Genomic DNA, 13,389 nt, shown 5'->3' with positions numbered 1-13,389 from the left:
AGTCAGGACACATGCTGACTGAAGAAAGAAGCACAACAAACGCCGTCGTGGCAGGGATAGCAAAACGATAAGATAAAGTTAGGTGGATGTCATAGAGAACCAACTTGTTGATTTGTGACGGCAACATCAGATGACTGTAAACATACCACAATCAAACTGGCAAAAAGAGGACTGAGATCGCTGTTGCAGTGCATAAAGGAAGTAGCTAACAGCTACCCGTCTTTAGCTTGTTAATTCTAGAATTGTATTTGACTGTGCAAGGTTTCGAGGTTTGAGAGTGGAGACTCAAGACTCCAATCTGAAATGATTGTGCCCAGTCTGAGAACGGGCCTGTTTGCGATAGTTATGAGCAGGGTTTAGTTGTACTGTAAGCTGGTACAACGGAAGTTGCTGGTTTAGAAATTAGCTCAAATGTAGCTGTAGCATAACAGCAGTTTAATCAGAATTGGACCACATTTCTTTATCAAAACAAGAGCAAAGAGCCACACCGAAAGCCTCCCTTGGCAGAGATAATCTTGTCGCTCGTCTCCCGACCAGCCTCAGCATGAGTTTGATCCAACAAACAAGTTCCGCTGTTCATAAACGATGGAAGCACATGACTGTGAAGCTCAGATTACTAACTTGCCTACTAGCTCATTTTGTCTTGCCACTCTGATTCGCCTGTAAGGAATGTGACAGAGAATGTTCATCCAACCACCATCTGAGAATTCATTGTCCTGCCCTTCCCAAACTGCTGTTGATTTCATTGACAAAAACTATGATTAAAAATGTCCATTGACTATCCTTTGTTCCATTAGGAAATAGATCTTTGATGACAAACACTGACAAAAGTAAGCTCAGTTTTCAGCAGGAGACTAAGGCAACACTAAAATGTTCATGCTCAATCATTGAACGTTCAAAGTCCACAATATTTCTCCACTGTGCGTATAAGGTATGTCAGTATTTTCTTTAATGTTTCAAATAAAGTGCATTAATACAAGTGTTATTGTTTTCTTTAAAATGTCAAAAGCAACTGTTCCCTACTTCAACATCTACCATGCAACTTAGAGAGCCAGATGAGCCCATGTGGAATGGATATGTCTGGTTTTTAAAGAGACAGGCCTAATTGCACAAAAGGCTTATTGTAGCTCAACTAAACAGTGCATGTTCTTTGAGCATGTTGCATTGCCATGAATGGATTTAGATTGGTATAGCTATTACATTTTGCATCATTATGGCACAATAAGGCCTGAAACAAACCACTGTAATTTGCTACCTTGGCAATGAGAATGGTGATTGTTTTTAAATCCAAAATTCTCTCTCTTTTTGGGCTCAGCTGTTTCCTGGGGAATACTGCCTCTGTCCTATATCATCCAGTGTTTGTCATAAACTGAAGCTGATGGGTGCTGTAAGACTGAAACAAAAGAGTGAAGGTGCAGAGAAACAAATAAAGCAGCTAGAAATTTGCTAGAATGCTCAATAGAGCCACTGGAAACTGCAACGTCTGATGATTTTTTTTTTCTGTAAGTTTGCCGCTCATTCACAAACATTCATGCAACTCACCATCAATGTAAAGATTGAACTCATAGCTTCATGAGCTCATCTGCATTGCCAGCTTTACAATTAAAACCAGGCCTACCAGCTATCCACAACATATGCAACCATCATAATGAATGAAAGCAGACCTTCGACCCATCTAAATAAAAAAGCATCGCGTGTCCACTTTCTCAAAGCAAGCAGGAGTAACCTCACTTAAAGACAACTACTGAATTAACAACTACCAAACCCCCCAATTCCTCTGCTGAAGCAGCTCAGCAGGCGGCAGCAGCAGCAGACTGTGGTTGAATAAATACGAGACAGTTAAGTTGAGAAAGAGTACAAAGGTTAAAACTCACATGCAACAATTTTGTCCAATTACTTAAGCTTTTCTGCCTCTGCCACTGAATTATTGAAGGATGTCTGTAAACCATGGCAGGGAACAATCAGTGAAAGATTACTCTGCTACTCACAGGCATGAACAAAAATGGGCTGGCATGCATGCACACATGCATGTTTTGTTGTGGGAAGAAGTGCAACTTTATTTGGGAGTGAGTGGAAAGGGTATTTGGGGAAAATTGTTAGATGAAATGGGTGTAGTTCAGGCCATATTTAAGCAGAAACTATCCACAAAAATCAGATAATAAAAGACTCTAAGAAACAACTAAGAAGGCCGTAGTACAAATGCCAGGCCAGTAGTTGGCAGTGTGATTTTATAATGACACAGCACGCCCATGTAGACATATGCTTCCCTTTTCAGGGCAGCCACAATGAGATGGGGCTGCTCCAAGTGATCCAAGTACAACTTTCTGAAAGCTTACCAGTTCACACCACTACAACTGGAGATGATGCAATGTTTCCATTGCAAATATTCTGTTTTTTTTCTACAGCCTTTCAAAAAAAGATTTTCATTTCACATTTATCTGCTTGCAGCATTAAAAAACAGCAGTTGACTCGGGCTGGCAAAACAGTAGACAATGTTCAAATCTTAACAATTTTTAAAATGTGGGAGACCACAAACATAAGGACAGTTTTAAAAACTTTTTCACCTAGTTGTCCTTCAAGCACATTAGATGACGTTGCAATTTTAGAGGGAAGATTTCCTGTGCACAAGATCTCACAGAAACTCGCATCATCATCTTCAGAAGAGAAACAAACATGGAGGACATAGAGGTGTCCTTTGTAGTTGTAGAAAAAAAGGATAGGAAAGGGAGTTCAATCCTGACTGAGAAGATGGTAAGAGCTGTATGAGTACATAACATCCAGTTGATGTAGTTATTACATCACAGATTGCCTGGTACCACCAAGAAATGTAAATATCAAACTTGTTTAATATTTAAGTTTAAAGGTTGTGGAGGTTCCAACTTGATAGGGAGCAGTAAAACAATCTTTTGACTCTACACACTTGGGAATTAATTGACAAATAATAGTTGGTGATGAGCCTCGACTTTGGACCCCCCTTCCCCCTCCACTGTCAGTGGTACACAATCTGATCTAAAGTCTGGCTTAAGATCATGTAATGTTAAAAGATTTGCAGGCAACACCATCAACTTGTCTGATCTATCATTTGTTCACATTACTTGGATTACATTACTGGATTGGCCAGATTACATGTCTGTCATCAGGCAAATCCATCTTGCGAGCTCCACCGTTCATAAACTATGGCAGCGTTTGACTGTCGAGCTCAGGTTACTAATGGAGCTGTGCATGCCAACTAAGTCATTTTGTCTTGTTGCTCTGATTGGGCCGTAGTGACAGAATTTTAGTCAAATCACCTGTCATATGGGAGGTTTCCCAGATAACTGTGAACTATAGCCATGCAATGGACATGTGAATCAGTCTATCAATATATAAACAGTCTAAATTACTTAATTGCTGTCATATAGTGATCTCTTAGTGAAAGCTGACATGCAAACAGGCCTTAAAGACTGTTACTTGAATCTAAGAAACTCAAGATGCATGCTGGGTATACTGGCATATACTGGTTATTATGGTGAAAATAGAGGTTGTGAATCTAGTAATGGTTTGTCTCTAGTCTGGCTTGTCTTGGTTGACAAAGTTGATGAGTCTTCTTTATACACTAAAAGGCTGAAACACTGCTAAAGCTGTCTTTATAATGACTTATTACTTATGTCACCCTAAACTTGAGCATTGTTAATTTAAGAGATTTTAAAAGGGTCATTTTAGCAGCGTACGCATGTTCTGCTGCTGAAGGCTGCTGATTTGTTATTTGATCTAACTTTTATTTGTTATGGTCTGTTTTTTGTCATATGTGTACAGCATCTTGTGTTGCTGCCTTTGCCAGGAGATGAAGAGATTTTTGTATCTCGATGGGAATGCTCCCGGTTAGATAAATGGCTGCACTACTTAAAAGACATTGTTAACATTATCTAACAAAAGTTCTCCAGTTCTCACTTCCTATCTTTTTCACCTCTCCACCTTAATATCGAGCAACAACTGGATGGACTTATAGATTTGTGCTTAATTGCCCTGATTTCCATCCACGACAAGCATACTAATAGATGTCTTAGCTACTTCTGTGCTCCTGTGGATTGTAATTAAAACACATTAAAAAGAAATACTTCATTAGTTTTCTTTCTCTGTAGCAGGGAACCACTTTGCCACAAGCAGTTCACCACCTGTTTTTCTAACAAAAACAGAACTCAGTATAATTTTCTCAACTTTAATTGTCTTGACTTTGTCTAACAAAGTAAGCCACCATTAAATCTGGACTTTTATATAAGGCTGATAGCATCTGTGGCATACTGGGGTGTTTGCAGCATGGCTTTTTCACTAAACATCAATGATTATGTTGAGTCAAATCATCATTAGAGGAAGGTGAATCAGCCAGCACCCTAGTGTTACCATCAGAAAGCAATTAATTACCCTAACAGAGGTATCTGCCTCTGGCATAATGCCCATGGGACAAATCAAGCCGCTGATTACAACACTGAAAACTGCTGCTTTAATACATGCATGGTGAAAAATATCACACTGAGATGCAACAAGTGATTTTCACACATAAGTATAATATTTATAGCATGTATCTACAGGACTGCTTTTGCCTGAATTTCTGCAGGAGAGAAACGAAAAAAAGAGGCTGCAGGGTCAGAAAGAGCAAATATCCCTCCCTTTAAAGACTAGTATTTTAACTATTGATGTTCAAAGGAAGCTTTTCAAACATGCTGATCTTGAATGAATCACCACTTTTAGACTGAAAACCAAGGATGTGATCGGCAAAATATCTTGAGCTGATACATGCAAACAAAGCTGGATGCAATCAGCGCGTCTTTGTAACTCCTCAGCAGCTGTCATGTAGCTGTCAATACACCAATGAGGAATGAACTGTCCATGGTGCTGAACCACCACCCAAGTAGACTGCAATATGTACTTTAATCACAAAGTTAAGCAGGGAATTAGAAGGATGTTGAGACAGGAAGTTACAGTTGTATTCAAAGTAGGTGGTTTTCACAATTTTCTCAACATTTAACAAAGAAATAGGACAAATGCACCTTGCATCAACAGGCCTAAAATGATGTTTTGTTGAGTTAGTCACTCCTTATAAGCTTTATAGTCTTTTTTTTTTTTTTTTTAAGTTTTTATGACAAAAAAAGAGCGCTAACTCCAGGCCCACCTAGTCTGGATATCTTTACATGAAGAGCCAAATCAAGGAACCACTATTTAACCCTCTATGGTTGTCAGGCATGTTTCCTGATCTTTCTGGCAGCCTAAAACTCAATTGTTACAGTCATAGTGATGCTGATGATATGTAATACTTTTCTTGGGAAGTCTGAATGAGGGCCCTTTCAGGAAAAAGTAGGTTTAGACAGCATGAGGGTGTCATTGTGATCAAGGTAAATGAACCAGTTACAATTCCAAAATGTTAAATGTTGATAAAACAAAATGCAATGTTTGAGAACCTCATAAACCCATATTTTGTTGATGTTGCAAATTCATGAGAAAATATCAGTCCATTTTTAAATTGAATGGCAGCAACATGTCTCAAAAAAGTAGGGACAGGGCCGTGTTTACCATTGTTTAGCATGCCCTCTTCTTTAATAACAGAGACCAGTTGCTGGAGTTTAGGAGAGGGCTGTTGTCTCATGCTTGTTTGATGTAGGATTCTAGCTGCTCAACAGTCCTGGGTGTTTTTTGCTGGATTTTTATTTTATGATTCACCAAATGGTTTCTATTGGTGAAAGGTCTGGACTACAGGCAGGCCGGTTCAGCACCTTGACTCTTCTATTGTGAAGCCATGATGTTGTGATGGATGTGGTGTGTGGTTTAGCATTGTCTGAAATATGCAAGGCCTTCCCTAGAAGAGACATTTGGTTGCTCTAAAAGCTCTAAATACTTTACAGCATTGATAGTGCCTCACCATAGACACTAATGCAACCCCATACTGCAGGCTTTTGAACTGTGCGCTGATAACAAGCTGGATGGTCCCTATCCTCTTAAGTAAACAGGGAACAGCATTTGGTAAAAAAAAAAAAAAAAAAATCAAAATTTTGATTCATCTGACCACAGAACAGTTTTCCCTTTTACCTCCATCCATTTTAAATGAACTCTGGCCCAGAGAAGACTACAGTGCTTTTGGATTGTGCTCACATAAGGCTTCTTCTTTGCATGATATGACTTCAACTTGCACTGGTAGACGACACACAGTGTTGACACACAGTAATTTCTGGAAATGCCCCTGAGCCCATGTGATTCCCAGTACAGAATCATGTCTGTTTTTAAAGCGGTGCTGCCTAAGGACCCAAAGATCATGAGCGTCCAATACTGACCTTTGATTTGTCCAGATTCTCTGAATCTTTTATGATATTATGATCTATGGATGCTGGGATCCATAGTCTTTGAAATTTTGCGTTGAACATTTTTCTGAAATTGTTCCACAATCTTTACATGTCGTTTCTTTGCAGACTGGGGAACCTCTGCCCAGCTTTACTTCTGAGAGACAGTGCTAAAATGCTCCTTTTATACCCAGTCATGTTACTGACCTGTTGCAAATTAACCTAATTTGTTGCTGCAGTAGTTTTGCATTAGTACCACTTACTTTTTTAGGGCTTTTGTTGCCCGTCCCTACTGTTTTGAGATGTTTTGCTGCCATCAAATTCAAATGCACTAACAGTTTCCATGCAGTGGTAAAATATCTCAGTTTCAGCATCTGATATGTTGTTTATGTTCTTAAATCTGAGATTTTAAAATCATTGCACTCTGTTTTTATTTACATTTCACACAGTGCCTCAACTTTTTTTGGAATGGGGGTTGTGGTTTCCCTCTCTCACACCTGCCCTTCATGATGATGCCATTCTGCCATCATCTAAACCATGATGCAGCTTCTGCAGGTAATTCAACCTCCGATTCCTCGTGAACAAAGTGCCTCGCTGCGACACAAATCCACGTCCATACATACATCCACATCCACCGCCACCCCTCTCCTCATCCCCTGTTGCTATGGAACCTGTCGCCAAGGCGGAGAGGTGTGTGCTGTGGTTGTGATGGAAGAAGAAGGAGAAGGAGAAGTGGCGTTTAAAGGCGACGACAACGACGCCATAAGGATGTGTAATAACAGTGATGTGATCCCTAAAAGCCAGTGTTGAATTACAATGTCCAGAGCGATGAACGCATCGCTGGGCTTTGCTCTCTGCAACGTGGGTGGAAGGAGCGACGCGTAATACTGCGCAATGCAAACAGACCCTTTCCTCACCGTGAACACACCACAGCGGTGGGTTTCCGCTCTCTTTTTTGAGTGTTTTCCCTCCTCAAAAGTCGTCATTTTAAAGTTTAGCCATGTTTTGTGCTGAAATAACCCCTCCCTTGCTTCGCCCCTAAAATAGCAACCCAATTCTCAGCAGGCAAATAAGTCCTGCAGGCCCTCCTACTGCCACCTGTCATCCCTGTCCGATTCCCTCTCGCGCGCGCTGCTATTAAGGAGCCCCTCGCGGCCGTGAAAACTTGGATTAAAACGTGACAAATACGACTATTGATCACACAGGAAAGGGAAGATCGATGGCGATCGAGCGCGCGTAACCGTGCTCAATCTCCCGCTCCTTTAACCACCATACTGTCTTTTCATATCACAAAATATGATTCTCAGAATGCCTCTGGGAAGGCAAGATCATGCCAAACCATTTAGAGAAGCACGCGTTTGCTGTCATTTTCCATTTTAAACAATAACCATCTCCGCCTACAAGTGCCTGTTGGCTAAATCTGACCACTGCCCACCCATAATGCCACAGTTTCTCCAGTGCACGGGCCTGTCAAAGCTCACATCATCATATTGCATCGTTCCTGCAGCGTTATTTTGGCACAAGTTGCTGCACAAAGTGCTCACAGGGAAAGTCGAGGTGCATCTGTCCATCTGTTGAAAACCAGGAGGCGAGCTAACACCCCTCCCCCCCCCCCCCTCCTCCTTCCCTCCCACCCTCCTCTTTCCCCATCCCATCCCCATTTCCAGATCATCATACCTCTCTTACTCCCTCCCTCCTCTCATGCACACTCACAACATGTTTGATTCTTCCAAATAACAATCAAAAAACCACATACCTTGATGGTTCTCAAGGGTGTCCTCCGGGATGTACATGTTTTTGCTTTCATTTACCATAAATGTAGTCCGGCGTTATCCCTATGGGTGAATGGAAGAGAGAGATAGAGGAGGAGGAGGGAAAATAACACGAGGAGGTAAAGAAAAAAGCCCCCCAAAAATTAAAGAAATCAAAAAAGGGGGAGAAAAGAAGAAAGAACTGTCTGGCACTGACAGTTTTTGGGGTATTCCGTTATTCTTATTTATGGGGAGGGTTTCTTCGCATGAAGTGAATATTACCTAATCCCCATGATGGAGGTGAAGGCGAGAAAAAAGAGAGAGCTTTCGGCGGAACCGGTTGGGAAAACGCACCGGTGCATCTCTCGGTACATCCGGGCCCTAGGCGAGAAACATGAGACCAGGCACAGCACCGCGTTCAATTCAATTCACACCTCGCTCCCTCTCTTTCTTTCTTCCTCCCCTCTCTTTTTCAAAAAAATTAGGTTTCAAAGGGTTATAAAGCACGGGGCGCTGTCAGTGACGGTCGCAATAGAAGTGCGCAAAAGACGCATTCGTGCGCATCTTCAGCAGCGTGTCAAAATGTGAGAGGATGAAGAAGAAGAGGAAGAAGAAGAAGAGGAGGTGGTGGAGGAGGAGGAGGTGGAGGAAGAGAAGAGGAGAAAAATTAGGAGATGAGAAGAGTGTAAATATTCCATCACGGGTAGCACGGGGTTAAATCTCCCAGTAGGTAGTCGGTTATTCCACGTATCTAAAGCAGAGTCCCCCCGAAAAATCACGCACAGCAGAAGCCAGGCCGTCCTGTCTCATCCGGAGACCGGGATCTCTGTCCTCATCCAGTCCATGGTGGTGGTCCGGCGGTCTGTCAGTCTGTGTGCCTGTCTATCTGTCTGTGAGCCTGTCTCTCTCTCTCTCTCTTTCTCTCTCTCTCTCTGTCTGATCGGGAGTTGGAGCTCTCTCTCTCTCTCTTCTCCCTGCCTCTGCTGCCCCTGCAGCTCAGCTCTGCAGTGATACCGAGAGAGAGAGGGAGAGAGAGAGGTAGCCCCCCTCCCTCCCCGTGCATGTAGACGCTTTGACTGTTTCCAGATGTGAAGGGAAAGCAGAAGGAAGGGAGACTGTATAGGCAACTGGTCTCCAGATGATGATGATGGCCATGATGAAGATGATGATGTTGATGAAGTGTAAACAGAGGAGAACTTCCAACATCTTTAAAAGGAACAAAGAAATTCCTAAAAGAAGATAAAAAGTGAATGAATTTGTCACGAGAAGATAAAGAGTAAGTGGAAATATGGAGGGAGAGGGAGATGGAAGTGGAATAACGATCCACAGCCTTCCAAGGAAGGCTCAAGTAGACTCTAATTTCACAAATCAGAAATATTTCATACCTACTTTTGATTTGTCTTCACATCTGGACTCCTTCATTCCCCCTTTGTTCTTTTCTTTGGCTGAGCCTCTGTTTACACATGCTCAGCTAAGATCTGGTTTTTCAGCTCTTGTCTGACTCAAGCTCTGATCTTTTCATGCCGTCCTTCGACTGGAAGAAACCACAAGGAAGTCCATTTTCAGATAGTTGAATTCTGTGTAAACACAGATGCAACTCTCATCACATGGATGGTAAAAAGAAGACTAAATGTGAACCTGGGACACGAGGGGCAAAGAGGGGTAAAGGGGGGGTGATCATTCCCCTACTATAATGTCTGACAAAAAGGCTGCGAGAGTGCTGTCCTGGATGTCCCTAGGGAAGATCAACATGAAAAAGTGCCCTCCTGGATGCCCTCTATAAGAACAAATTTGACAAAATGACCTTTAATAGGGCAAAATTTAACAAAGTGACAACTTCTGGCCCCCCTTAGCGAGGAATAGATGAGAGAGTGTCCTCTTTGGAATCTTCTTAGTGGAAAAAAATATAAAACACCTTCTTTGGAGTCTTCTTAGTGGGCAAAATATAAGAAAAAACATCTTCTTTGGAGTCTTCTTAGTGGGGAAATTTTTGGCAAAGTGTCATATTTTATGACTTCTTAATGGGACCTTTCTTAAAAAAGGGCTTTTTGAGTGGGCATAGTTTGACAAAGTGCCCTCACTAGAGCTTTCTTGGTTGGGAAAATACAACAGTGTCCTCATTGTAGCTGTCTTAGTGGGAAAAATGTGATAAATGGCCGTCTTTGGTGCCTTCTGTGTGGGCAAAAACTTGACAGTTGGTGCCTTCTTAGTGAGGAAAATATGACAAAGTTTCCTCATTTAGCCATCTTAGTGAGAAAAAATGATAAAGTGCCTTTTTTGGTGCCTTCCTGTTGGGCTAAATCTGACAAAGTGCCCTTTTAAGTGCCTTCCATTTGGGGGAAATTGGTAAAGTGCCTACTTAAGGCCCTTACTGGCAGGCAAAAATTGACAAAGTGCACTCATTGATGCCTTCTAAGTGGAGGAAATATGATAAAGTGCCCTCTTTTGAACCCTTATAGTAGGAAAAATGATAATGTGCCCCATTTGGTGCCTTCTGTGTGGGCATAATTTGACAAAGTGCCATCTTTGGGACTTCCTGTGTAGGGAGAATATGATGCGTTGTCTTTTAGCCCCCTCCCTGAGTGAAAAAGCATGATGAAGTGTCCTCTTTGTAGCCCTCTTAATAGGGAAAAATTGAAAAAGTGCCCTCTTTTGATCCTTTCTATTGGAGAAAATTTGAAAAAGTGCCCTCTTTGGAGCCCTCCTGGTGGGTAAAAATAGAAAAACACCATCCTTGGTGCCTTAATTTGGGATGAATTGAAAAGGGCCATCTTTGGTACCCTTCTGTTGGGGATAAATTGATAAAGTTCCATCTTTGGAGCCCTCCTGGTGGGTAAAAAAGAAAAAGTCACCTCTTCTGTCCTTTTCTATTGTGGAAAAGTTGATAAAGTGCCCTCCCTGAGCCCTCCTGGTAGGTAAGATTGATAAAATGCAATCCTTGGTGCCTTTCTATTGGGGGTAAATTGATAATGAGCCTGTGGTGCTCTTCTATTGGGGACATTTTGATACATTGCCCTCTTTGGAGCCCTCTTGGTGGGGAAAATTGATAAAGTGCCATCTTTGGTGCCTTTCTTGTGGGGAAAGATTGATAAAGTGCCCTCTTTTGGGCCCTCTAGAGGATCCCTCTTTGGAGTCTTTTTATAGGGGAAAATTTTAAAAAGTGCCTCCTTTGTAGCAGTCTCATTGGGGAAAATTGATAAATAGAATTTGAAAAATGTGTCTTCTTAGTGGTGATGAACTGGACAAATTCCTCTTTTCAGTGCTTTTTAAATGGACAAAATTTGACGATGTGCTGTCTTTGGTGTCCTGAAGTGGTCAAGACTTGAGAAAATGCATGTGCTGATGACCTGAAGCAAACAGCAGCTGTCCTTTTTATTATTTTCATCCATGCCTCTCGGACATTCTGAGTCTGTTACTCACCTAAAACAATGTAAAATCTTTAGAGTTGAACATTACTTCCTCATTTGCCAACACGTTTGAAAGTCGTGAGCAGACATTCCTACATTTAATTTTACTTTGTTTTAATGTGATAGTAATAAATTTCCAGGTGTTATACCGACATACAAACATCATTAACCAGAGACATTGCTGGTTTAACCTCTAAAAGCTGACCAGAGCTGAGCAGAGGAGGGGATCGTTGGCAACAAGGCCCATGCTAAGACAACTGATCCATCGTATGATAGTATTAAATGACATTTTCAGAGCCTGTTTGCCAAAACTTGTTTAAAGCTAAAAATGTTATGATTTATTTGGCAAATAACAAACTGAAACAACTAAATAGTCCTTTTTCACACATAATAACCAAAAAACTTCAGATTTTGTATGGCCTCCTTTGGCCTTGATAACAGCTTGCATTCTTGCTGGCATTGTTTTTATGTACTTTTCCACAGTCTCTTTTGTTATTGAGTTTCAAATAGTTTCAAGCTGTTCCCACAGACTTGCTTTAGATGAAACTTTTGTGCCATCAATCTTTGAATCTACTAAATCTCAAATTTGTTTAGTAGGATTCAAATCTGGACTTAGACTTGGCCAGTCCATCAGTTCCAGTACTCCAGATTTCTTTTTCTTGGTCAAGTAGTCTCTGTACAGCTTTGAAGTATGCTTGGGGTCATTATCTTGTTGGTATATAAACCCATGACTAATCAGATTGAGTCCAGAAGGGATTCCATGATGCACTAAGATGTTGTGGTAGACGTTCTTGTTCATGATACATCCATTTTCACTCATTATCATCAAAATGTTCTCCACCTTTTCTGCGGTCATAAACACGATGATGCTGACTGAAGAGTTCAAACTTGGACTCGTCTGTCCAGAGTACCTTCTTCCAGTCTTCAACCGTTCAGTGTTTGTGCTCCCTGGCAAATCTGAGGCCTTTCTGGATGTTTGCAGGCCTCAATAATGGCTTCTTAGCAGGTTTTCTTCCCTTTAAGCCTTGTTCCGTCAGTCGTCTGCTTATGGTCATTCTGGAGACTTTCTCAGACTCTGATCTAGAAGCATTCATCTCTGCCTGAAGATCAGCAGTGGTCTTCCTTCTGTCTCTACTACTTCAACTCTTGAGGTGTCTGACATCTGCTTCAGTTCACTTTGGTTTCATGCCTCTTCCTTGGCACATTTTGTAAGTACCAGTCTCGGCAATTGACTCCAAAGCATACTTGACCACACTGTGAGAACAATTTATGTCTTTCCCTCTTTGTCTTAGAGACCATCCAGCATCATGAAGTGCTTTAATGTGGACTCTTTCATTTTCAGTGATCTCTCCACATTATACCATTTTGAACAGGAATGAGGAATTTCAAACTGAATTCACCTTTTTATACCCAAATTTGAGCCGGCTCACTGGGCTTCTCTGAGAAGTCAGAAATGAATCAAGCATAACATTCAACCACTAAAACTCATTTTTCTGTTCAGGAATGCAAGTAAATAACTATAATTTGAAATATTAATCAAGAAATATTAATGTGCTTTACTATTTTTTCAGTTCTTTTGTAAATCAGTAAATTTGAAAATTCATGGATAACAATAATAATTATATTTTAGCATTAGAAATATAATTTGGGTTAAAGAGCCTCTACATATTGGTGTATTAAACATTGCAGAAACATAAAACATGATTTTGGTAATTACCAATGATGTTATTTAGGGCAGCTGTGGCATAAACCTTACTTTGGGTGGTGGTCTAATAAATTTGTTGAGCACTGTATATTCATGTTTTTTATTACAATTATTGAACTTTTTTCCTGTGGTGGAAAGAAGATGTCCCGATAGTTTCTCAAAAGCTTGACCTTTTTATATCCTTATCTTGAGATAAAAATGCTTGTTTTCCCATGATG

General features: G+C 41.0%; 1 protein-coding gene across 4 annotated transcripts in view; it reads right to left on the bottom strand.

Annotated features, from left to right (window-relative positions):
- Positions 1 to 9,109, bottom strand: part of cacna1c (calcium channel, voltage-dependent, L type, alpha 1C subunit) — a 285,780-nt gene extending 276,671 nt beyond the window's left edge. For 3 of the 4 annotated variants that reach the window (XM_041781270.1, XM_041781272.1, XM_041781269.1), the window contains exon 1: positions 8,065 to 9,109. In XM_041781270.1, the coding sequence (XP_041637204.1) occupies positions 8,065 to 8,122 (58 nt within the window). In that variant the 5' untranslated portion in view covers positions 8,123 to 9,109. The remainder of the gene's footprint in view (positions 1 to 8,064) is intronic. The other variant, XM_041781273.1, reaches the window with a different exon arrangement.
- Between the last annotated feature and the right edge of the window lie 4,280 nt (positions 9,110 to 13,389).

The sequence above is a fragment of the Cheilinus undulatus genome, linkage group 23, assembly GCF_018320785.1.
Source record: "Cheilinus undulatus linkage group 23, ASM1832078v1, whole genome shotgun sequence".
In the NCBI taxonomy this organism is placed as follows: Eukaryota; Metazoa; Chordata; class Actinopteri; order Labriformes; family Labridae; genus Cheilinus; species Cheilinus undulatus.
Note: the sequence above shows the minus strand (reverse complement) of the source record. Positions and strands in the feature narration are given on the sequence as shown.